Here is a 26,541-nt window from a genome sequence, read left to right on the forward strand (position 1 = left end):
CCCTACAGATCCTTCCATCTGGAGTAGTGACCGCTTCGTATCTTACTCCTGCTCTAATATAGCAGTTCTCAGTAATCACTGGAAGGCGGCACATGTCACAGCGGAGCAGTTGAGATAGGGCTTCATTCAGGGACTGCGACCACTATTCAGTTGCAGAGTCGCATACTGCGAAAGGTGAGCCTCTTTAACTTCCGCGCACAGTCGCGTTTTGGAGAGCTCGCAGCGGGAATAAAGCTCGCCGATGGTCGCAACTCCAAAATACCGCCCGTCTCTTCTCCAAATTACAAATACTCTACACAATCTCTGGAATCGCCCGTACCATAGTGTGGTTACGAACTTTCTTTTAGGTTACCCTGAAGAGGGGGGCGGGGGGCGACATTATACGTATCTAATATAGATGAACGCGTAGTTATTAATCGGCCACCAGCGAGATGTCTACGACGTGATTAGGATAATCGGCGATGGTGGCTAATCTGGAACAAGATGAATAATTGATAGGAGGAGTGCCTTTGGGCAGGTTTCCCGCGTCTTCTCTTGGCAGACCCATAAAGTCAAAACAAAAAGAGAGCCATAAGGACTACCAATGTGTTGTCGTACGGTCAAGATGCCCGCATACGTACTGCGCATTTTGTGACACACGCGGTGAATTGGTACTCCCATCTGATCATCTAGTGACAGTGGCTAGTAACAACCATAAAAAGCACCGAGATGAACACGTTTATGGCGAGGGTGGCAATATGAGCAAAAGTAGGGAGGTCGAAGTCCGCACCTTCAGTGGCAAGGTGAAAATCCGGTACGAGTAGTCCGAGTGAAATGAGTGGCAAGGTTCCAATTGAGTTGGAGAAAAGTAATTTTGTGAATTGAGTAATTTCCAGGTAAAACTGTTAAGGTTAATGAAAGTTAGTTGGGATTTAGGACATACTAAAACATGCAAGATATGCAATAAAGAAAAGTGGTGTTTAAATCAAAACGGGAGAGAGATTAAATCGAGCGAACTGATGAAAATACCATCCCCAGTGTTTTGCCACCACGAATCGTATTCGTAGCCTTCAACATCCTTTCACGCTTGTCATTCCGCGCAGGGTAATCAGAACAGACCAACACTCTACACACCTTTGTGATGTTACGAATTCACGACTCGGGACACGTAAAATATAACACCGGGAACGAAGGAACCCCGATGTGTTATTCCACCAGCGTACACACTAGCGCAAGACGCCTGCTTCCAGCTAAAGCGCGAGTTGTTTCACATTCCTCCGACCACAGGACGAGATTCGCATGCTAGAGCGGGGCCTCTTCGAACTAGTCCACGACCGATCCGTACAGGGGGAAGGCACCCGCTAGAGACGAACCGCAGCCTCGCTTGACGAGTCTTTGACCTCGTTTAAACCGTGCACTGACCCCGTCCAGCGCATGGCTAATGAAGAGCTGCGGTTGCGACGCCGATAACGCGGCGTCGGCTCACACGCGCTACAGAATCGTACTTCAATCGGCCACCTTTCCTTGGTTGCGTGACTCTCATCTCTCTACGGGAGCTTCTCGGTTGCGACCCCCCCTCCCCCCCCCCTCTCTTCCTTTTTGCGACTGTGGCGAACCACCACTGCCACTTTCGATTCCGCAGAACCAGTCCGCCAGCAGGGTCAGGAAGACAGGGCGGAGGAGAGAGCCCTAGTCTTAAACTGGTTTCACCGAAGACGTATATATATGTTTTTCTTTCACGCTAAAAGCGTCGTCTTTTCGTGGTTTTGTCTCCATTCCGAGCGCACGCTATCGCGATGTATAGAGAGACACAAGCAGCGAAAGCGGCGGCAAGCTCTGCACTGAATGTCTTAGCCGCAGTGATCACTACACTGCCGTGCGGAAGCACTCGTTTCTGCATCAGGGAGCTGTGCAGAACGGGATTGCAAACGCACAGACTTCTCGTTTCCGCTGTGAATGTTTAATGCAGAGGAGATTGCTTGAAAGGGACATCATTAGCATTCGCGTGCATACGACGCGATTGCAAGATCTGGGATGCCTGTCTGAAGTATAGTTTGTCATCTGCGTAGTGGGTTCTTGCATCGGTTAGAGAAGTGAAACCAGCGTCGGTGTTACCGCATTTCTTTTGTTTCTTTCTTTAAAATCTGTGCTGCCTTCGAACGTCCCCATAGAAGCATTCCTAAAGTATTCCAGCTATATGTCTGCTGGCCCAAGCAGATATACTTAAGCTTTGTTTGTTTCAGTTATTACGGAACGGTCTTTTAGATGAATATTGCACGGACGTCACTGGAATTGTGCAGGAACGAGTGATTATGCCACATCTCGAACAGAAGTAATAAATTTCGCTTAGCTTTTTGCTGAAATTGCCCTTGAGTAAGTTCAGAAAATGTCTCAGCGATTATGAAAATATCTTCTTAGAAGAATACGAAGACCAAGCGCGCGCAGAAAGTCAAGACCACAAAAGACTGGGGTCCTTTGATCAAACACCGCTCGGCTCCTTTGTTTGAGTACCAGAAAAGACCCGCGACATTGTATCAGCTGGAAGTTCGGCCCTGAGCTTTCATAAGAAAAAAAAAACGGGTAAAGTTCCTCCCAAAATTTCGGTATTGCGAAAAACCATCGATTTTAGACACTGACCCTACAAGATGACCGAGAACAATAGGTCGATACGAGGGGCTCAATTTTTTGTTAGTATACGAAGTAACATACGATAAAGTCACAGAAGGCACACGTAAATTTAATTGTGATGTTTAATCGAAATGTAGAAATAACGAGGTGTAAAGGGAAATGAAAATGGATGCAAATATAACTCGTCGCAGGTGGTGACCGAACCAACACCCTACGCATTACGCGCGCGCTGCTTTAACAATTAGGCTACCGAGGCGTTACGTTCTCTTCCACATACAAGGCGCCCACTGGGCTCTGTTCTGGGTTGGCCATTTTGCGTAATACGGAATGCCGAAATGTCACGCGCTACGCAGAAGCAAAAAAAAAAACTGGTGTCTTCCGTCTCACAAAACAGTTTATAAAAAAGGTTATTTGATGTCGAGAGCTTGGTAGTGCTCTTCAGCCTTATGCTTTCGAGTATTCGCCAGGCTGGAGTATCTCGTGGTATAGTATGAAAATGGCGTCCTACACCGTCTGGCCTTTTGCAGTGGCAAAACAGAAGTCTCTCTCACGCCCACGTTGTAATCTCACCTGACGTCTTAAGTGCACCTCGTGACAGTTTCCGCTCGCGTTAGCACAAGGCATTTGCACTTTCTCCTTATTTGACGTAGCATGTTACCTTTCTCGACGTCGTTGCCTTAATTATGTGCCAGGCGTTATCGCTTAAGCTCGAAGGAGCCCACTCGAGGCAGTTAACACGAAGAAATCAGACCACCGGAATAATAGAGGAAGCACTCGCTCCGCTCCAGTTTCTCCAGCATACTCTCGAAGCGAGGAAGGACCTCAATGGCGACCATGCACGAAAAATCTCCCTGCGCAAAGCTTCTCCACTCCACTTGGCTGTCATTGAGCATTTGTTGCAATACCTATGTGACTACAACTCATTACGAAAAACAAAACAATCTCTACTGCACAAACGACTAAAGTTACTGTTCAACACGTTTTTTTTTCATATTTCTATGCATTCTATAGGAGGTTGTCCACAGGCTGGTACATTACTGTGAGGAAAAAAAAAACTGTTCTATACCGTGTTATCTCTAGTTTCGAAAGTTCTGTACTCCTCCATATTTACTTGCATTGGGCACACGCACAGTAAATGTACTTCGTGAGTATATAGCGATTATTTAAAATTTAGTTAAATTTACTACAAGGTTGGATGTATGAGCGGGTTCCCACGCGTAGGCCTTCTGTATTAGCGTCAGCCAGACTAAACACTTCTCGATTCACTTGATGCGTGTCGGAATGACAGACGTAACAATAAACCGTCTGAATACGGTGCCAGCACGGAGTCGCAAACATGGGTATCAGGTAGTGTCCTTGTGATCAAGAGGTTGGGACGGAGGAGTCACGTGATGCGTTGTTGACGTTCTCGCATTCCGTTTCGAGACACATCGACGTGAGAGTGCACGAACTCGTCATACGCCCAACCCTTCGACGTCGCGTTTTGCGTCTCAGATTAACGCGCCATCAGTTATCATTGTAATAACTAGCCGATATTGCCACTGTTTAACGCGCACGAAAGGGGGGAAACTGTCATTCAACCGACTGTAGCACGAAGCTACAAAAGAAACTCGGGCGGTTTTCTCAGAAAGATTCGCAGTTTAGGAGAAACCTGTCTTCGTCCGGGATTCGAACCCGGGACCAACGCCTTACGGCAGAACTTATTTGCCGTGTAATGCTTATAACACGCAGCTGGTTGTCTGTTCTAGTATCTAAAATGGCACCAAGGGAAGGGTAATGCAATCGAAGGTTTAGATCAGGGAGGAGATTCGCAAATTCGCAGAAATAGAATAAAGTCCGCATCAGCCTATTCTGACCTGCTATTGCGTCCTATCCCTGGACCCGCATTCTTCAATACGTTCTCACGCTGAAACTGTTCCCAATATCTGATGCCAGCCAATGGTAATGTCTGACATGTATTGTTAGCGAAGGCGACTGGCCAATGGCAAAGTGCACTCACGATCGGAAAGGTTCATGAATTCGGCCTCTGAGGAATAATTTGAGGTCACTGGGAGTGTCCTTGAGCCAGGCACATCTTTTATTTTTTTTTCGGTGATAGTCTTTCATCGATAAACAACTGTTACAAAATTAACGTTCGGCGCAAGACGCGCTTTCATGTACTGAAACTTTCTCGAATATTGTCGCAGGTATACCATAGCGAAGTATTGTGCTTTAATGAGATTGCGTGAGCGACGCGAATAGTGGTGTACCCTGTGGAACGTAAGCGAGCTAGTAGCGATTACGCTGGAATGTACGATAAGTCACGTGTAAACGGCCGACGCACTTGACCCGTATAGATCCGATTTCGACGACCGTGTTCGCCGCTATCGTCGCACTTGAGTGTTACTTGTTTTTCTGGGCGCCAAGTTCACCCAATGAAGAGTTAAGGCGCGGATCACAGTGTGGCGTTTCAAGCGATGCCAAGGAGCTACCGCCGAACCTGGAAACGTGACGCTGGCGACGCGTGGAGCGTCGCAAATTCGTCCGCCGTATCAAAGGAGCTGGCCGTATATAGCTTGGCACGTTGAGCGTATAGCCGGCAAGCAGCGTGGCAATCAGCTGTTGCCGCAGGGCATGCCCACAAGTGCGCGGTGAGCGCAAACTTAGCAGCACACTCTCTTCTGTGCATACGAGCTGTATAGGTCAACATGTCGAGAGCATGCTGCTGGCCAGCCAAGCTTGCGCCCGATCCGGTCTAGCCAACGTTACTAGACTTGTTGGGTCTAGCGGCTCCGGCGAGCGTGAAGGGACGTGTTCTACCGATTTTTCTAGGTGGCTTTGGTTCTACTTCCTCGCCGAACGCTGCCGGTCACGCTGGCTGTCGCTAGAGTGGAAAGCGTCTACTCTTCGCCGGCGTAACGTGAAACTGTGCCCGCGCGCGGAGCGCGTTACGCCGGGCTATATCTGCGCCTTTCGTTTCGTGACTAACACGGTGTGCCATTGTCTATTTCTCCGCAGGCGCTACAACGTCACTATATAGCTGCTGCTGCTGACGGTGATGATGACGCTGGTCGGACTTAATTGATTCACAATTTGCTAATCGGTTTTACCGATAAACTGCTCGTGTTTCAATTTGTTGAAGTGTCCTTAATCTATTGATTGGGTTATTCGGTTCTTATTTGTTTGCTTATTTATTTTGTTGTTTATTGAATAATTTTTCAGATGAGATGCCTACGAAGGAGCCTCCTATGCGCGGTGCATCGGACTGGGTTCCGGGAGAACAGCTCGTTAGCCGCTGCGGCAGCCGAGAAGCAACGTCCCGTGGAGCACGATGTGTGCCCCGTACACGGCGACAAGCTACAGCAGTTGCAAGGCATCAGAAGCCGACCAGCCGGCGCTATCAGCGACACCGCAAGGCCGTTCCACGAGATTCCTGGCCCTAAACCATTGCCGGTGATCGGAAACATCTGGAGATACCTTCCACTTATAGGTGCGACTGCATTCCTTGAGAATGTTATATACCTCGCATACACTTACCGCAGTATTCCGATGCCCGCTTACGGGCTTTACTGAATGGCAGTCAAGACTAATCAGACTGCTGTCTTCTTAGTACTAGATGCAGCTGCAGTGGCGCCGAGCGTTCGGCAATGCGCACGGGGGCCGTCAGGAAGATTATGTTGAAAGCCGTGATGGAGTGCCCCGAGCCAGTGCAGAGAGAGAGATGACAAAGAACGCTTGGAAAGTGTTTCGTGGAATTGAGCCGTGATGGCGGGTGCTTAGGTGAGGTGCTCCAGTATGTTTCGTGGAATTGAGCCGTGATGGCGGGTGCTTAGGTGAGGTGCTCCTTTTATTGCGAAAGAAAAAAAATTGGGACACTCCAGGCGAACTTTCGCCTCCGTCGGCGCCGTCGGCGTCGCCGTGATACTCCGTTAAAAAGTCCAAGTGTGGTAACATCGCATCGCGCCCCGCGGCGTCGTATGGTGTAGGCGCGACGGAAAGCTCGAGAGGGTCAGCAGAGAAGGATGGTGGCTTGATGCGCGCCGCCGTGTTCCCGCTCGCGTAACGTTGTGCACGGAAAATTGGGGTGGGGGTGGGGGGGGGGATGAGCACGTGCTAAAGGGGGAAGGGTCAGATGAGCGCCCGCCGTTGCTGCGCGTGGCGTTGCTGAGAGTGCCCTGTCTTGGAGATAATCTACGGCGTCAGTTGCCCTTAGCAACTTCCTCAGTTGCCCTTTTGAGCGAGCAACTGCTGTCTTACTAAATGAGTTGAAAGAATCGCTGAATGCTTCACGCAGTGCGGACGCATGTGCATCCCACGCTACGAATGCCTGAACTACTCCAAGAGACACCGGCCTATAAACGGGATATATCAATACAGTATGTTGGGTTATGCGTGCGCCGTGTGTCGTCCGGTGCCATGTATTTTCTGCGTGTATCATTTCATTTATAGTTCACCATGAGTACCATGCTATAGGCGTGCTGCCAGAAAAACCTCTACTGTTCTCATTAGAGAGCCTCTCTATCTCCATCTCTCTATCTCTCTATCTATCTATATCTCTATCTATCTATATCTCTATCTCTATCTCTCTCTCTCTATCTATCTATCTATCTCTATCTCTCTATCAATCTCTATCTCGATCTATCTATCTCTATCTCTCTCTCTCTCTCTCTCTATCTCTCTCTATCTATCTATCTCTCTCTATCTATCTATCTCTCTCTATATCTATCTCTCTCTATATCTCTCTCTCTCTATATCTATCTCTCTCTCTCTATCTATTTATCTCTCTATCTCTCTCTCTGTCTCTCTGTCTCTCTCTCTATCCCTCTCTCTCTATCCCTCTCTCTCTATCCCTCTCTATTTCTCTCTCTCTCTCGCTGAAGCTGCCATTTGTTTCGCTTCTCGCAGAGTTGCAGGCGTGCAACGGGATACGCCGTGGAAACTCTTCCGTTTCGCATATGAACTGTTCTTTCTTTTTCTCTCCCCTGTTTGTCGTAGGTGATATGGACCTGACTCGGATGCATCGGAACGCGCAGAAGCTGCTCGACCGGTACGGGCCTCTGGTGCGAGAGGTGGTCGTGGGCGACCGCGTGGTCGTGCACGTGTTCGACCCGCGCGACATGGAGCACGTGTTCCGCCACGAAGGGCGCTACCCGGCGCGGCTCTCGCACCGGGCGCTGCTCAAGTACCGTCGCGAGCGGCCGCACATGTACAGCAGCGGAGGGCTGTTTCCTACGTAAGTGATACCTTCCGTGACACGACCGCGCGCAGAAGCTCGACCGGGTCGTGGCCTTCGAGATTGGACTCGCGCACCGAACCTCCCTGCCCCATCTCGAAGGGCGTGTAGAGAACACGTCGGGTGATTCAGCGAAGACCTAGCGGTTACACTAAAACAGAAATAATAAGTTAGGCTAGAATGGTGGATTACCTTTCGAAAACATTACGAGCCACCTATACCGTGGACGAAGAGCAAGCAGTTAGGTTATATATCAGCAAAGAGGGTGAGATCTATCTGCCGGCCATGAATGTGATGACCGGGACCAGCGGCTTAGAACGCCAAATTTAACTGAGTGTCAAGGCTACATTAAATATTGTGCAGAAGCTTGTAATGACGTCACTGATTTTGGCAGCGTCCGCTGGACGCTGTGTGATCGTTCTACGATTAAAATAAATGTACATTGTGACTAAAGACAAGTAAACGCTCATTCTGGGGCCTTATCTTGTAACGATTCTGTAAAATTTTCCATCTTTTTTGCCGTTCGTCTTTTTATTGCATGGATCCACGTCCCATCAGAACAATTTCAAAAGAACAATTAGCGGACAGCATATCCTTGCGACTTCCGCGGCTTGGTATACGCTTGATGGTGATTCGACAGTTTCCGTACATCTACGCCAGTATAGATTTTCTTTAGGAGTATAGAAAGTTGAGTTGGTTGGTACGGATTCACCGTGAAAGAAGATAGGGCGTGCAGACATGGACACAACAGAAGAGAACCAGGCAACACAAAGGTTGACTGATAATTTTTTTTTTGTTACAAATGATCGAATATTGCTACAAAGGACCACGTGTAGAGAAAAACATTGTCGAGGACTTCATTATATCTCTGGCATTTCTCGCGGAGCCATGAAGCCGATTGCCAAAATGTTGTAGTGTTCTTTCTTTTTTCGTTCTGGCTTCTCATGTCACTTTTGCTTCACATCTCAATATCAATATTTGGGAAAAAGGAAGACGATCCAAGATAGCAAGTAAGTCATTGTGTTTGTCCGTGCGATCCTACATACGCAGGAATGGCGAAGAGTGGTTCAGGCTACGGCACATGTTCCAGAAGCCGCTCATGCAACGGGACGCCATGTCTGCCTACATCGACGTCTTGCAAGATGTCACCCTGGACGTCGCCAACCTGGTACGGCAAACGCGGGATAGCAGAACGCTTGAAGTTGAAGACTTCCTCAAGGAGCTCTACCAGTGGGCCCTGGAATGTAAGAGCCATCGATGCTTCTCTGCACGTTCTTGAAGGTTGTTTCGTTCATTTATTATTTAAATCCATGAGGTTCGCCGTCTCAAACCAGCAGCACGGATGTGAGGGACGCCGTAATGAGTGAGCCCAGAATTTTTGACCATATGGAGATTTTTAACTGGAACCACACTCAATTACTCGTGCACTCACTTGTGCAATCACTCACTCACTCGCGCACTGCGCTCTCACTCACTCAGTCGCGCACTCAGTCGCGCACTCGCTCTCGCACTCGCTCACTCGCGCACTCACTCGCTCACTCACTCGCTCACTCACTCGCTCACTCGCTCACTCGCTCACTCACTCGCTCACTCACTCACTCACTCACTCACTCACTCACTCACTCACTCACTCACTCACTCACTCACTCACTCACTCACTCGCACTCACTCACTCACTCACTCACTCTCGCTCGCACTCACTCTCGCTCGCACTCACTCTCGCTCGCACTCACTCACTCACTCACTCGCTCGCACTCACTCTCGCTCGCACTCACTCTCGCTCGCACTCACTCTCTCTCGCACTCACTCTCTCTCGCACTCACTCTCTCTCGCACTCACTCTCGCTCGCACTCACTCTCTCTCGCACTCACTCTCTCTCGCACTCGCTCTCTCTCGCACTCACTCTCTCTCGCTCACTCGCTCGCTCACTCGCTCTCTCTCGCACTCACTCTCTCTCGCTCACTCGCTCACTCACTCGCTCACTCACTCGCTCACTCGCTCACGCACTCGCTCACTCGCTCACGCACTCGCTCGCTCGCTCGCTCACTCGCTCGCTCACTCACTCGCTCTCGCACTCACTCTCGCTCGCACTCACTCTCTCTCGCACTCACTCTCTCTCGCACTCGCTCGCGCACTCGCTCGCGCACTCGCTCGCGCACTCACTCACTCGCTCACTCGCTCACTCACTCGCTCTCGCACTCACTCTCTCTCGCACTCGCTCGCGCACTCGCTCGCGCACTCACTCTCTCTCGCACTCGCTCGCGCACTCACTCACGCAAATTCTGCACCGCGTTTTGCCCGTCCTTCCTTTCCCTAGATCACTATCATCCATAGCGATTACCTGCCTGCCAGTGACGACGCAAGGTGCGGACACCCCCTCGACGTGACCCACGTGGCCGCAAATTAAACTGTCTCCGGTGTCGGCGCTTTTTTTTTTTGTGGCTGACACTGTATCCAGGGTCGGTGCGCCGACTAGAGGGGGCCGATGCTAGAGACGTGCAGCAGTAAACTGCGCTTCGCTCGGCGAAAGACCTACCAAGCAGATGCGCCGAACCCCAAACACTAGGAAATTTTACATAACTGTTTGCTTTATTGAAGAAATTGTGTTCTTGAATACATACAGTTGTTGCAATGAGGATATTTAGGTATCAGTTGTTTTATGCCTGCATAACTGCGTAGAAAACAGCGCCAGCAACCAGTACACTAGTACGGGTGGCAAAAATGGTAGTATTGTATTGCGGGCGAGGTATTGAACAAAAGAGAAGCGCCGTAGTAGCCACACTTAGGAATGTCCAGGGTAGGTTGCAAGGAAAGCTTCTCTTCAATGACAAAAATAACGGCAGATGAGATTAAACGAACGCGTTGGCTTGTTCCTGTAGCAATGTCCGCGTACTCAGGAATAATTCTCTAGTCCAGCAGGAAATACGTCTACCGGAATACTCCGCCACACTCGCCATGCGTTCGCCACGGCGAGACTCAGTGCTCAGCAGCAGGACACCACTGCAAAGGGAATCAAAAGAAAAAAAATTGTTCTGGCCTACCGTTAATTTCTTCATATAGCGTCCCATCTATCCGCTCATGCGGGTGGATGGGAGGCTAAATTTATTTATTTATTTGGTGTCATTAAGCCGTGAGCCGTTCTTCACACATTCAGCGAGCGACGTCAAACTTATGCGTGTTCATCCTAGTTTCGCATTCCGTGTGCCATAACTTGCGCGCACGCGAGCTGAGACTCTTACGTAAAAGACCTTGGAAAAGAATGCGCGGGCTTGCGTGATTGAAAGCGTGCAGAAGAAAGAAACGGATCCAGCTGGCCATCGTCTCTGTACTCGCAGGCGACCTAACGCAACGGGGAAACTTTACATAACAAGATATCGCATCTGTGTGCACGGGACATGTCCCTGCGGGGATTCTCTCTAGCGCTCTGCTCCGATGGCACATTGAGAGTTCACGCCTTATCCCAGGAAGAAATGCGTTTAGGCGTTACCAAACATTCATTTTTTCTTGCGGTGGAATATGCAAAGGGGCTCTTCACTCCTTTAGGCTGGGCCCTTAGGAGGATGTAGACATCAGAAGGAGAACGCCTGACGTTTTGCTATGACGTTAAGGGTACAATAATGGTCTAATGTAAGTGACGTCGACTTTTATTTCGTAACGACACACCCAGATTGTTGTCGCAACCCCGGTATGTGAGGTCGCAAAAATGCGTTTCGTAGGTGCCGTAATCGTGCGTCATGACGGGGGGTAAAGGGTATGATGAGGTTTAATGACGTCGGCGTGTTGTCGTCACCGCTGCGACGTCGTTATTTGCCGCGGTGACGCCGCATCCGCATCGTTCGCGTTATTGTGGAAATCCTCATGTGTCGAGAACAGGCTACACTTTCGAAGTTCGGAGCTATGTTTCTCGAGTCCGGTAGCCTAAAGCTTTCTTAATCTTCTGTTATTGCTTCCGTAATTCTTCTCTTAACTATCCAGCTCCACGCGGGGTGGCAGTACCTTTCTTCTTTAAAATAGTGAGTGCTATGTTAGCACTGAGTTCGACGAAGGTTTACGTGAGAAGTTCGCCAAAGAATTCGAAAGACTCTTTCCGTACTTATGCTGAAAAATATCGCTAAGAGTGACGTGCGTGATCTGCAGGCACGGGAGTGCTGGCGTTGAACACAAGGCTGGGCTGCCTTCAGCGAGGTTTGAGCAGCGAGTCGGAGCAACAGCGGCTCGTGGAGGCTGCGTCGGAGACGCACCGCATCATCATGGTCACGGAGAACGGGCTGCCTTTCTGGAAGTTCTGGAACACTCCCGCCTACCGGAAGCTGGTCCAGTCGCAGGACTTCATGGCCAGGTGAACACCGCACGTGAGCTGCAGTTGCACGCATTGGGCACCTGCAACCACGTACTCGCTCTTATTTTGGTAACCTCGATTAGAGATGCGAATAATTTTATTTGTTGGTCACGTATAAGTTGAAAATTTGGTTGAAGATTTACTCCAGTGCTTGGGGGCAGTGAAATAACCTATAACGCCAACAATTACCGAAACGCGGAAGCGGCTACGCTCCTACTTTTATCGAGAAGTAGCCGCATAAGCACATGAGTGTGCAGTTTATCCTTTCCGTTTTTCATTTCCCTTACCCTTCCCCAGTGCAGGGTAGCGAACCAGCGTCTATTCCGGTTAGCCTCCCTGCCTTTCCAACCCTGTTTATCCCTCTGTCTCTCTCCGTGCGGTCGAAAGTGTAAAGGACGAAAGGAAAACTATGTACTGAGCAGTTCAATAATTTTCGAACGACCATCGTGCTGCAACATTGTATTCCAGGCTTAGGAGGGAAGCCGTCAGATGGGCAGCTTTATGTTTATGAGGGTTCCCATACCTTCACGTACGCTGCCTCTAAATTGATATTGTAAACTTATTTCTAAAGTTTAACTTCTTGGATGGATACGTTCCCTACGCCAAAATTTCATATTCTTGCAAGTTCTGTCACAGCAGAACTTGCAGTCAGAAGTATTTGCAGTCAGAAGTACGCGCATATGAAAACCGCGGTAAAAATTGAAAGTGCCTGTCGAGCAACAACTTTCTGTCTGATGGGCAGCGTGTGCAACGCACACGTCACGTGATTCAGGGCGTAGATGGCTTGCACGTAGCGTCATGGACGTTATAGTAGAGAACCTTTCAACTGTTCGAGAGCGCTGTTGGAGACAAGCTGAAGAGGATAGGATTACGCTTTCTACCATGCTCCAACATGTCGGTCAGGACAACGTGCATCGTAAGTCGGCTTCTATAATGCAACCTAGCGCTATAGGCACCTTGCTCTGAAGCTTTCCAGGGTTGATAGTAGTATCAGGACACAAAGCACAGCGACTGGGGTAAACGAAATGGGCGTAACGTGATGAATATTCGCTGTGACACCTCCAATCCCTTATCGCGAGACGAGAGTATCCAAAATGCGAAAATATTCGAAATGTCCATGCTCTGCATATGACTGGACGTGTTTGCGATCGAGATCAGAAGCGCGAACGCTCGTGAGCTTGAGCTCGGCAAAGCTAGGCGCGTAATTCAGACTAGCGGTGACACGTGGGTTGCTATCCTTTGGGAGGGTGTCTTACTTCGCGTTCCTAATGGTCGGTGACGCTGGGCTAGCGCCTTCTGGCTGGAGCAAGTTGCCTATCTGGACAGCTAAGAAAGAAAAGGTCGCACGAGAATAGCGGTCCAGAAATAAAAGACAAAACGGCATTATTTCAAGCAGACAAAACCTAAACCTAAAAGAAATGGAAAGAAAAAATTCACCGACGATTGCGATACTTCCTAATGCGGAATCTGAGCGCAGCTACATACGTGTTTTTATTTCGCTGCGTATTGGCTGGCGCGGACAATCTGTCTCGTGCGGCGCGTTGCAAATGGAGCCAAGCGTGGCGCGACTGCCTCACTAATCTGGAGATCGCGAGAGGCTGCGCGTGGGTGACGCGTGGGCGCGATTCAGATGACGCAGACAGACCTCCTAGACGACGCGTGCTACGGTGGCCCCATCTCGTAGCCATCGTCGCCGCACTACGATTTTCTTTTCACCCTTTCGCCATGCCATGCTCCTCCGCTTTCCACCTCACCTCTTTACCCCCCCCCCCTACTCCCCCTCCCGTTGCCCTCCACGTTCGCTCTTTCATCCTTCGCGGTGCTAGTTAGCTCGGTTGCGCCGACGCTCGCCGAAGGAACGGGTGCTAAGAGCTGCGCTATACAAAGAAACAAATACATATGTTCTGGCGGCAGTCTATTCGTATAGAAGGCTCATCATTCAAGGGCGTCTATGGATGGTCGTATCACACCGCCGTACGATTCGCAACAAGCGTAGTCTCTCTTCGCTCGCTCGAGTGCACGCGCACTCGAGCACCGTGCCACATACAATCTATAAGTGCGACGGACAGATACATTGCCACCGGAGGAACGTTCCTCGAGTGCTCCTTGCAGACTCGACGTTATACTTCTCGTTATCTGCTCGTTGTTGTGGGTTCGTGGCATTGCCCGCGAAACACATGGTTGCTTAAACGGGGTACAATAAATACAAACAGATTAGCAAGCATTAAGTACAGATTTGATTCATCTGCGCAGCATATACTTTGGTAGTTGGTATCGACGACGTTCGTATGAAAAATAGAAGTACTCAAGCTGTCCGAACTACCCCAACCGTCGAGGACGCCGCGTTGCCCAGAAGCTTTGCACCGAAAGACGGCACAGAAACATAGTCCTCTAACATTGAACCAGAAGCAGCGTTGTGACTAAGCAAGCTGCCAGTGTTTCAACAGGGGTATTTGCATTCGTAAAGGGTCAAAACGTCGTAGACGAGACAATATGTACCATCAGCCGAAAATTCCCAAGTTTCGGGAATCGTTGCAGGGCTCCTCTACCAGGACTGGCTTGTTGAAGCTAATGATTGTGAGACACTTTGTCACTCTTACTTTGTGAGGTTCTCGAGCAGAAAGAAAGATTGCACTCTCGCCCACAATGGGAAGCATCGGCGCTGTAGATGACTCACTATTATGTGCAGTAAGTATTCCACTGTGTCACGTGAGAGCGCGAGGGAACAACCTGCACATTAGTTTTTACCACCAGGAGTTCCTTAAAGCACGTGAAACGTACAAAAAGGCGTCTTTTTTTTTTGCAATCCACCGCCACTGGAATGGAATCACCGCGGTCGGGAACCGAATACTTGACCCCAGCAACAGAAATCTGTAGCCTCAGAGCATCCGGGCGCTTTACGCTACCCACAGACAGGTCAAGTCACGAGCCTAACGGCATACAAAATTTCGACGAAGACCATACATCTAGCATGCTGCAGCGCCCACACACAACACACCGAGAACCACGCACCAGCCAGCACGATTGAAGGGCCAGTGTTGCTAAGCCTTGACCAATTATACATGTCACACACGCCCACTGCCCATCAGATCGTCTGTAGGAGTGTTAAGAAAACGCAAGGCTTTGGGACGCTTTAGAAGGTTAAGCGGTCGAAGCGCGACGTTCGGCACCCTGTAGCTTGGGCGATCGCAGACCAGCATGTTATGTGTATGAATAAAGAATAATTGAAATCTGTATAGTTAGTTGCGGTAATATTTTCGTCTTGCACAACACGCTGCAGGTTTGCACAGGTATGTCTGGGCGTATGTCGTGGCGATGGGGGCGGTGTTCCAGCAACATGTGCATGGAAAGCGGCCGATTGTTCCGTTTTTAGAGAGCGTTAGCAAGTTCCGTATGGTTTCAAGTTACATAATTTTTCTAGGCACAAGCCAGTGTGTTCAAACAGCAAGAATGTCACTAAAAGCCGGGGGTAAAGGTTTCACAAGTGGCATTTCCACAAAAACAATTTTCTATTAATCTTGTTTAATTCTTTCTCTATCTTTTGCAACGTTTTATAAAAGGGCCGGTGAGCGTTTGTTGCGCTTTTTAACATGCTTTCGAAAAAAAAGCAAGATATAGAAAGTATAAAACTCGAGAGCCGCTTTGCTCAGGGGTTGAAAATGAAAACAGGCCACTCACAATCACGATGGCAAATCTGAACTCAAATGGCGTTTCCGCTTTCCCATTGTTTTGAAAGAAATAATGGTGAGCTTAGCCGCGATATTTTCATGATTCGGCAGAGTAATAGCTAATTCATTTTTGCAACTTCCGTCTTACGACACCGGTCAGATTTATATCCTCACGACCTTTTTGTGTGCCAAGCTCTTGCAAAAGAAGCACGAAAGCATACACTCTACCGACCGAGAGACTTTTGCTTGCGCGTTCTATTCGCGTGCTTCGAGCGAGAGGGAGAGAGAGAGAGAGAGAAAGATAAGAAAGAAAAAAACAGCAAAAGTTTAACAAACGCGGCCCTCAAAGCAGCTCGCGCACTGCAGTAGTTCATGTCGGTCAGGCTTTTCCTTCTATATCAGTATCGATTTTGACGTCTAGTTGAGCAAGAAGAAAGCAACGCGAAGTATTCAGACATGTGCGCAAAGGTCATACCCTTTAGTGATAAGTGCTGACGCTTTGTGTCCAGAAGAAAAGGCCGCACTCGAGGTTCCTCTGTGAATCATTGCACGTCAGATACGGACAAGGTGATGCACTTACGATGCACAGGTCTGTGCGGGTAGAAAAGCATTCACTTTTTTTTTATCGTAAAAGAGGACCCGCGTGGATTAACCACTGGTTAGTCTTCAATACGTACAAGTATCTTTACTTGTTCGTTACTAAGTTCTTGAGAGATTCTTTTTTTTTTCTTCTTTTCTACATAGCCTTGCTGCGCATGGGCACATTTGCAAGTTTTGAGCTGGAAAGCTTCATTGAATTCTGTTACTGCTATTATTCTCAAGGGTAAAAAATGAGGTTTTTTTAAAGTTAAGTGTTACGTTTTGTTCCCTTCTTTATTCTGCCCACTAATGGATGAACCGAAAACGTAAGTGTTCTCAGGATGACACCTTTCGGGTGCACTACGGAGCGGTCCCTTCAAAACCGTAAAAGAGTTTACGGCGCGAACTTCTCGAAAGCTATAGCGCATTTCGGTCGAACATATGTAAATGCATCCGGACTACGCTTGCTAGTAGGCCCACCTCCGTGAATACCTAATCTTCATATGCATTGACTAACAGTCATTCGCAATCCCGAGTGTATATAAAGAGAATGACACTTTCAAGACTCAGTACGCAAACGCGAATATTGTCTGTGTCGTGCCTGCTTTTACGAGGATTTGTCGCCTTCTATAACCCACAAGCCTTTTATATTTCTACGCATTCAGCATGCCAAAGCGCTTTACAGGAGAAGCAAACATCTCCATTTGGTAACAACTTTCTTATTTTAAGGCGCACAATAACGACCTTGGTGGGAGACATTTTGATAAACAGCGACGTGTATTAGATGTAACAAGCCGCTCATGGTTGCTCGAGCATTCCACTCTCTGTTTATTGTTTTCCCTTTCTCTCGGTTTTCTGTTAGCGCAGTGTAGTCAGCAAGTACCTGGAGAGGATGAAAGTGGCGGATGAGAACGCCGAAACCGGAAGGGAGCTCACCGTGCTCGAAAAGTTCCTGTCTACGCCTGGAGCCGACCTCAAGGATGTCTTCGCCATGATACTCGACATGTTCCTAGCCGGCATCGACACGGTGAGTTCTGCCAGCACGATCGGTGACAGTTGATTGTCTGCGTAGGATGTTTTACTGTGGCGCGGCTCGTTGCTTTGGTTAAGTTGCTGTGAATGTGGAGAAAACTTGTCGGAGCTGCTGGTGATGTCCACAGAAAAAAAGGAAAGAACGCGGTATCATTATAAGCAAGGCACCTGGAAACGTCTTTTAATTTTGTTTGTTTGGAGGGTGGCACTAACGTGTTCAACTTTTCCTAGCAATCATTGACAGGTTGAAGTCAGTAATGCGGGATAGTTATATAGAACACGCTTATCGTTTGCTACCATGGTTGGAAACGCAAGCAAACCACACTTGGCACTCTTTACTTTTCTTCAGTCTTGTGGAAGTTTGCGTAACAGCAGTGTCTCTGCGAGCGTACAAGCGTTACGAGGCGACTCTGCGGCTAATTGGTACATCTATAGCAAGTTATTTAACGTACACGAAGCAATTAGTAGACTCATCACCGAGAGGCGATACTTGCGATGTATTATATCGACCATTCTTGACCTCTTTCAGTAGTTAGCTTCTTCGTCATGCGGCTAAAGATTAAAGCATCGAATTCGGTTAGCCTAGGAATAAAACCTACCATTGAATTATCGTATTCAAGAGGCTACACACGCATAACTAACGTGTTAAGTTTACAAACATTCGGTCCTTACTAGTTATGGAGCATTTTGCAGGCTACACGAATGGGCAATAGAAAAAAATAAGATTAGTATAACTTTCTAACAGTATCGGCGGGCATCCCTATCATGAACGTCGTTAACTATCTGGCTCACGGGTAACAGGTTAAATATTCAGCTGTAGAAGGGAAGTCATCAGCGCACGACGCTCCAAGGTGACCTACACTGAAGCTCTGACCGAGCCCAGTGCTGCTTAACTTTGGTGATGTGACAAGAACCAACGCAGTTATCAAGACGTGACTGACGATGAAACCGCGATGCAGAATCAAAACCACGTTCCTCGTTCTCTATACATTGCACATAACAAGCGGCAAATATCGTTGAAGACGCGCGCGTCAGTGCGGGGCCGAAAGGATGCTGATACGTGGCCGCACGCCTCTCGAAAAAGTAGGTCATTGTCAGCGTCTGCTTTACGTGATAAGCACTAGCTGACGTGAGCAGGAAAGCGAGTTTCAGCGTGTTAGCTTTTACGGGATCTTTCTGCTCTGGCTACACCTATAAGACCTTGCAGCAAAACAAAACTCTCACTCTCCGATTTTGAATCCACGTTATATAACCTTAATCTCTTCGCCTTGATTACTACGGCCACTATGATCCGTAGAATTTCATAAAGTTACCAAAGAGAACTGTGGCGCAATTGTCTACGGGAAGCTGCAAGCAGGGCCGTTCAGTCAGCATGGGAATGATGGGTTGTACATGGATTTGCCTAAAATTCGTCCTTCTGGCTTTAAATGTCTTCGTGACCTTGCAAGGGGACCATGTTTAAGAAAGTACAGCTTAATAAATAATTAATTAGACATTTAAAATTGTCCGATTCGAACACAGGACCTCAAGCACAGAAGCCTGATATTGAAACCAATAAGTACGGACACAAGAACAAGCGAAACCAATGCGAGTAGCAGCAATTATGCATGCTTGCCATGTTTTGTAAGTTTCTGCATTAAAAAAAGTACAAATTGTTTCGGAATTTAGTCCAATCTAAGCCCAGATAAAGCGTAATAAACGAAGCCACAAGAACATCTGAAGCCCCAAGCCCGAAGATCAGACAAATCCATGTACTTCCCATCATTCCCACGGTGGCTGAACGATCGTCGCGATAGAGCTCCCTCTAATAATTGCAGGGAACTCTATGCTTTGACCTGATGCTATGAGTTCATCCATCGATAGACTACACGTTCCACGTTCTCAAGTAAAAAACTTACGCTACTGAGCACAAGTTTCGGGAACATCAATGCCATGTGAGCGGAGGGACTGAATTGTCCATGAGATAGCGTTTGCAATTTTTTCTATATCGAGTCGAGACTCTAGCGCCAGTTGGCGTCGATCCAAGAAAACAGAACCTGCAAGCAAAGCGTTAATAAAGTTTTTCAGAAAACCCACCACAACAAGACCGGGTGCTCACTCATTCCGAACCGCTGAGCATTTGAGTGAACCTGACGAGCTAATATCTGTCCAACGAATCGGTTAAATCGTCATTTGCTTGGTTCCTGCAAATGCTCTGCTAGACGCAGACGAGAAGCGGTTGTGCGTTAGAATGCGCTGTATCTGTGGTGCGCGTTTAGGCAAAGGCATTTCACGTGTTTCCAGATGTCGAATTGAAAGATCGACCATTTACAATCGTGAGCTTCCTACCTAATTCCATCTCAACTGATTATCATCCTGCTCCTATCCAATCGTGTCTGCTTAACCCAACTCGTTTGATGGTGACACCCTAATGCTTGCGCTAACTGAGCAGCCGTCGAATGACATTAATATTATACTCCGATGTTTCCAGACAGCGTACTCGACCACATTTATCCTCTACTACCTGGCAAGGAACCGGCGGTGTCAAGACAAGCTGGCCCTGGAGCTAGGAACGCTGCTTCCCACCAAAGACTCCAAGCTCACCATGGAACAACTGCACGAGGCGGTGTACCTCAGAGCTTGTATTAAGGAAAGTCTAAGGTACACTTTTGTATTTTCTTTAAAATACATCAAAATCATTCGTACCACAGCTCTCGGTACTACAGATGCAAAGCTTTCGTTTGAAAGAAACATTTCCTATTTACGCTTCTCTATCGCTAATAACATGTCGAACATCACGATTTGCTGGCATCGGCTGTTACGAACAGTTCCAGTGAAAGAAATGAATGCGAGTCTAGAAGGACATGAGGATTGAAAGCGTAAAGAGTTCGTTTGCAACATTTGTTTGAAAAACAAGCCCAATATTTTTTTTTATTCGATGCTTGCGTCATGTATAGCTTTAATTTAGTACCGCTCGAAATTTCGCCCTGTTTTTTCAGCCATGGAACAAAAACAGAACGAGAGACAAAAAGTTTGCGCCAATAACCTGAGCTTAACTAGAAAAAAATACACCGCGGCAGTTTCATTGCAAGGTCTGTGTTTATAGAGAACGAGCGTATGGGTTGTGGCGGTTGTCCAAATATTGGCCTTAGTGCTGCGTATGTTTACACTGTGTTGTTTACTCCACGACAGCCTTGACATCGCAGGTGATGTGTGACAGAGGCAATAAATTTCTGTATCAGGGGCCAGGCGTACGTTGCGCAAGGCCTCTGAACGTTCAGTGCAGTCTATTTGCCTCATTAGAAATTTCTTCATTTGAATGCATGCATGATTTATCAGAAAAAATATTCGCCTATAATATATGGCATTTATTACAACTAGCATTCCGCACACACGGAAGACTGCGCGACATGATTACTGATGTCAAGAGAAGATATCTTTGTCTCTGAAAGAGAGAGAGAGACGAAAGGGGAGGAAAGACAGAGAGGTTAGCCTCTGTAAGTACCGGCTGGTTACCCGGTGCTGGGGAATGGGGTAAAGGGAATGAAAGGTAAAAGAAGAAAATTTTTGTTTAGAAAAAATTCACGCAATAACGCGATGAAGAAAGCTTTGTGTTCTATTCCTTAGAAAGCAAATTGTTTGTTTTACACTGGTTTTTGAAAGTTGAGCTGCCAATTTGTTGCGAAAGTCCTATATCTGTAGAAACCATGCCTATGTTGTCCATGAATGGATGTAAAGCAAATATTTCACGATGTTTTATGTCCTTCGGGGAACCGTGCATGTGAAATGAAGTGTATCATTTTCAGTTGATTCTAATTACTGGAGCAAGAATGTTATAAAAATGTTGTAGGAAACGTAAACGGGAAGTTGCGAAAGCGTGATATTTCTGTTCATGTTAGCAGAACATTTTAGAGGCTATTTTTCTCGAAGCAAAACATCTTGTTGTTTGTTTAACCTAGGAGTATTTGTTGTCTTAACGAAACGGGGGAAGGGGTGGTCGGGGGAGGTCGGCATCTACTTTCGACTGAAACACTGCATGTTATCCTTTCGTCAACATGACCTTTGAGTTTTGGATTACTAACCTTCACCGTGTTCACTTCTGCGGCGTTTGTATGGGTGAAATGATTTGCGGCATACTGATAATAGTGATATGCTCGTTTTCGTAAATACATCATTATGGCAAAGGGAATATTTGCATTAGAATGTATCTGTACATGTCGGCCGCCTGGAAATCTTGCGTTCACTTAATGGTTCAGGAGCACAAAAAAAAATAAAAAATCGAGGGGTGTGAAGAGCAGTTTGATGAAAATGAACGCACGTTCGCTGCTGTTTCGTACGCAGGCTTTCGCATATCGTATCTAGAAGTATCAGTGTCAGTAAGACATGGGTACAGGCCCGTGGTGATCTTACGCAAAACAATTTAGAATCACAAACTGTTAGCGGCAGCACATTATTCTTGCTGGCACTAACTGCGTCCACTGTACCGCAATTTGGTTTTTTCGCGAGCTCTTTACATTCGGGGCTGAAATGAAGTCCGAAAGCTCTATCTCACTTCATGCTTTTGTGAATTCCCTCAAATTTGTTCCTGTCTTACCTTCACTTTTGTTCCATGCTTGAACAACACAAGACTAAGCCCCATTGCGATAGGCGTCGGCCGGGTTCTTCCAGAAGACATCGTGCTCTCCGGATACAATGTTCCTGCAGGGGTAAGTTTCGATAGGCCAAATGCGTTGTTATCGGTGCTTGTTGAGCCAACAATTATGTTTGCGCATTATGCCAGTATGATATCTAACGACATGACGAAGCTATACTCGTACTTCGAAGTGCATTTACGAGCTGCTGCTGCACATGATTTCGCACTGCCTTGTTTCGTTCGTTCATGTATTCGTTACTTCGTCACTGCGTCGCTTGTTCGCGTTTCTTTTTTTAAATATGGGCTGTTGCGTAATTCCCCATATAATTGCAGCTTCTCGATATGTATGCACAGTTACATTCGACGACTATGCGTAGTAGCTGTCTGTATATACGGATCCCACTCTCGCAGCTCAGAGCAGATTAAAATCCATTTATTAAAGTGTGCTTTCGTGTCACATGCCGACACCGGCAAATACAGTTTAGCGATGTGTATTACGCATTTCTTTTTTTTTCTTGTTAAGTGCGCCATGCTATCGTCGCTGAAAAAAGCGTGGCGATTAATATTGAACTATGTCGCACATAGAACGTGCAATAATTAATGCACGGTCATACCTACATTTTTGTCAAACTACGCAAATACCTTTGTTCATCGGCTTCACCAGTCACTTTCACATCCACTCTTTCTCTTCGACTCGTTCACTCGCTCATTCATTCAGCCACTTACCGATTTAAACGATAACACCAGGATGAACCGTATTTTCTATCGTAAATAGTTTTTAAGCTCATTCGGAAAGAAATATTGCTTTCTGTTGGTCCTTCGCGCAGTCTTAATTGGAAGCAATGGTGCATAAGAAATAAGACGGAATTCCGGTCATCGATTCCTGAGTCAGAGACTACATTTGGTGTCAGTGTGCGATCACTGCGCTAACTTTACCGCACTTATTGAGAATAGCTGCAGTCATTTTTGGCCGGTCACGTACTGTGTTCCCACGAAAGGCAAACTTTGCGTGGGTAGAAAACTAAAGTGTAACGTTGCAAGAAGACCCCCGAGACCAAGGACAGACTCACGGTGCTTAACAGCCCGAGGCGATGACGGGGTAAGACGAACCGGACCTCAAGAGCTTGCTTTGAAGTGAGGTAGTTTGCTCCCTGACAAGTGAACTTCATGTAGAACAATAAAGAAGAATAAAGCGGAATGCAATGCATACGAAAAATGAGAGTTGTTAGCGCTCGAATAATTTTGTAATTGTTTGTGTCGTAATAATTTGAAACTGTTCAAAACAATATCGCCGAAGGTTAATGATCTTTTCCGTAATAAGTTTATTCATTATGGTGTATATGACGGGCGAACTTTCTAGCCAAGAGCAGCTTACTAAGGCTCGGTGCAAACCGGGTGTTCGGCAACCCTTTATGTTAACAATAACAACCTACGCAAGACAAACTTTTAGCGCGCATGCGAAACCATTCATTACCCACGCCGCAAAACTCGCATCCGTGGCATCCGGGCACTTTCATCGCCGATTGAATAGCATAATGCATCACTTGCCGACGTGTGCGACAAAACAGCGCTTTATACTTCAAGGCCTCCCCCTCCCCTCAAAAAATGGCAAGTGTGTGTGTGTGTATGTGTTCTGTATACTGTCCTGTTTTACTGGTCTTCATTTTTATACAGCATCGTCCTAGCGTAGGTTGTCGCCCATCTCGAAAAAGTCAATCAGTTGAGGAAGTTTTGTCCGTGATTTCTTTCTTTCTTTCTTTCTTTCTTTCTTTCTTTCTTTCTTTCTTTCTTTCTTTCTTTCTTTCTTTCTTTCTTTCTTTCTTTCTGCTTCTTTCTTTCTCTTTCTTTTTTTCTGCTTCTTTCTTTCTCTTTCTTTTTTTCTGCTTCTTTCTTTCTCTTTCTTTTTTTCTGTCTCCTTCTTTTTCTTTCTTTCTTTCTTTCTTTCTTTCTTTCTTTCTTTCTTTCTCCTTCTTTCTCTTTCTTTCTTTCTCCTTCTTTCTCTTTCTTTCTTTCTTTCTTTCTCTTTCTTTCTTTCTTTCTTTCTCCTTCTCTTTCTTTCTTTCTTTCTCCTTCTCTTTCTTTCTTTCTTTCTCCTTCTCTTTCTTTCTTTCTTTCTTTCTTTCTTTCTTTCTTTCTTTCTTTCTCCTACACATCAGCGTTCACTGTGAGGAGTGCTGGTGACCAACGCGTGCCCTTATGTCTACCCCCTTTGGCGCAGACTGTGCTCATCATGCACAACCAAGTGGCCTGCCGCCAGGGGAGCAACTACCCGGAGCCCGACGCGTACTGGCCCGAGCGGTGGCTGAAGGAGCGCAGCGAGGGGGGCCGGGCGCACCCGTTCACTCTGCTGCCGTTCGGCTACGGACCACGGATGTGCGTCGGCAAGCGCTTCGCCGAGACCGTCATGTGCCTGCTCGTGGCCAGGGTACGGACCGCATCGTTGCGTTGGCGTCATGTCCTTCCTTGACAGTCTCTCAGCGTCGAGTAGAATAGAAACCATTCCAGGACGATTTTCTAAGTCCAGTGCTAGCTGAACCGGGAAATCTGCTGGAATATGGGCAGTTATGGTACTGTATCTATTGGCTAAGGCTACGAGGCGTGTGGCTGCTGTGACGTATAGATATATCAGAGTGAATTCGGCAGGTGGTCTTCGACCGGCGCGAAGCATCAGAGCTTCTCGAGTGTCGTTTACGACAACAGGTCCACGGCCTGTTTGATTGTAAGAAAAATTATGTTCCCGGCTGCTAATCATATAGAAAACATATAGAAATGCAATGTTCCTGACGGCAATAAAGCTAATGATCGGCTTACATTTGTTTGCAGTTTGGCTGCATGAGTACGGAAAAATATTTGAAAAAAAAACAGCAAGCGCGTTGTTCTTCTTACGAGGCTTACTGCCTCGAGGAATAGCAGCTAACAAATATATCGGTAGACCCCATGTGCCATGGTCTGATGAAACCTTAGAGACTTAAATTTGACTGTGCCGCCAACATTCGTTTTAGTGCAGTACCGTAGGGACACTTTTCGGTAAGTGCTACGAATTTCGACCGCCTGCAGTAGTACGTTTGACGTCGCGGCGGAGACGCCACAGGCACTTCGTTATTCGACGACGAGCATTCAACGAGGCGCTCTGCTTAAAGTAAGCAAACAGTGAATGTTTGTCGTTAGAAAACGGTGAACGACGACGCGAGCTGGCAAATAAATCCTGTAATGCGCATTAGAGCCATATGTGAAAGAAGAAAAGCTGCTTTTAAACGATCGCCAAAGTTGTGCTCATATTTCTTGTCTGACTTTTTTTTTCCTCTCTTCTTTTTCCCCTGCAGATCGTTCGCAACTTCGTCTTGGAGTACAAACACGAGGATCTCGACTGCTTCACGCGGCTCATCAACGTGCCAGACAAGCCGCTCAGGATGACCTTCATTGACAGAAATTCATGAGCCCCGAGCGCTAAACATCCGTGCGGGGTTTTAAGGTTCTCCCAACGCTTCCTAATGAGGAGAGCTTTTCGTAAAGTGTGTGGCCTGATGACGGAAGCAAGACCAGCCTGTGCGCCTCCGTCGACTCACCGCTTTCGCCGAAGATGAACTAATGGAAGCACGCAGTGACAACGCCATCAGAGGTTGCAGCCATTCCGTGTGTAGCTAGTTCAACGATGACAAAGAAAGACGCACACCGACCAAGCAAAGCTGAACGATCGATCGCAGTGCCCGGGGCCGTGCCGCAGTGGGGAAGGGTGTGAATTCGCTTTCATGCTTGAGAGTCACATGTGTCTCACAGCCACCAGCTAGCGCTTGTTGTTTACGTTCACATCGTTGAAGATCGAATCCCGGCCAAGGCGGCCGTATTTAGATGGGGGGCGAAATGCGAAAACACCCGCGTACTTAGATTTAGGCGCACGTTAAAGAACCCCAGGTGGTCGAAATTTCCGGAGTCCCCCACTACGTCGTGCCTCATGATCAGAAAGTGGTTTTGGCACGTAAAACCCCATGATCTAATTTTTAATTTTAACATTGTTGAAGATCGTTTGAGACAACAGTGAGTCACCAGGACTCCCAAATCACTCGTCTTAGTGGTTCAGCGGCAGTGCTGGTCTGCTGCAGGTTATGAGGACGCGGGTTCGAATTCCGACCCCGTAGACTATGCGCCGGTGAACGAGCATGGCGCTGAAAATTATACAGAGTCTTATTAACTTCAAGTAAGGCGACACCTTAAACTTAATTGACGGAAGCCACCACTGGAAGTTGGCGCATTGCGACACAAACCTGCATGTTATACAAAGCACGAAATAGCCATTCGGCCATGTCGCGCAGAACTGACAGTAAAGCTGCAGCCAAAGTTGCCGTGCTGACGTTACCGACTTTGCAAACTCTGGTACTCGTGAGAGTGGACGTGCTTGACAAATTATGCGCCCACCGTTTCAAGACCAAGCACTCGATTCCGGTGATGTGTTGTGACAGTCCAGTTATGTGCACCGAAAAGTGTTATTTGTTTA

General features: G+C 47.4%; 1 protein-coding gene across 2 annotated transcripts in view; it reads left to right on the forward strand.

The window, feature by feature from the left end:
• The window catches only part of LOC135906368 (cytochrome P450 302a1, mitochondrial-like), a 100,826-nt gene extending 74,925 nt beyond the window's left edge, over positions 1 to 25,901 (forward strand). For both annotated transcript variants that reach the window (XM_065437719.2, XM_065437720.2), the window contains exons 3-11: positions 5,809 to 6,076; positions 7,582 to 7,819; positions 8,870 to 9,063; positions 11,957 to 12,158; positions 17,273 to 17,432; positions 19,908 to 20,077; positions 22,044 to 22,122; positions 24,268 to 24,474; positions 25,373 to 25,901. In XM_065437719.2, the coding sequence (XP_065293791.2) occupies positions 5,809 to 6,076; positions 7,582 to 7,819; positions 8,870 to 9,063; positions 11,957 to 12,158; positions 17,273 to 17,432; positions 19,908 to 20,077; positions 22,044 to 22,122; positions 24,268 to 24,474; positions 25,373 to 25,486 (1,632 nt within the window). In that variant the 3' untranslated portion in view covers positions 25,487 to 25,901. The remainder of the gene's footprint in view (positions 1 to 5,808; positions 6,077 to 7,581; positions 7,820 to 8,869; positions 9,064 to 11,956; positions 12,159 to 17,272; positions 17,433 to 19,907; positions 20,078 to 22,043; positions 22,123 to 24,267; positions 24,475 to 25,372) is intronic.
• Positions 25,902 to 26,541: the final 640 nt, after the last annotated feature.

Source organism: Dermacentor albipictus, chromosome 5, assembly GCF_038994185.2.
Source record: "Dermacentor albipictus isolate Rhodes 1998 colony chromosome 5, USDA_Dalb.pri_finalv2, whole genome shotgun sequence".
Lineage (NCBI taxonomy): Eukaryota > Metazoa > Arthropoda > Arachnida > Ixodida > Ixodidae > Dermacentor > Dermacentor albipictus.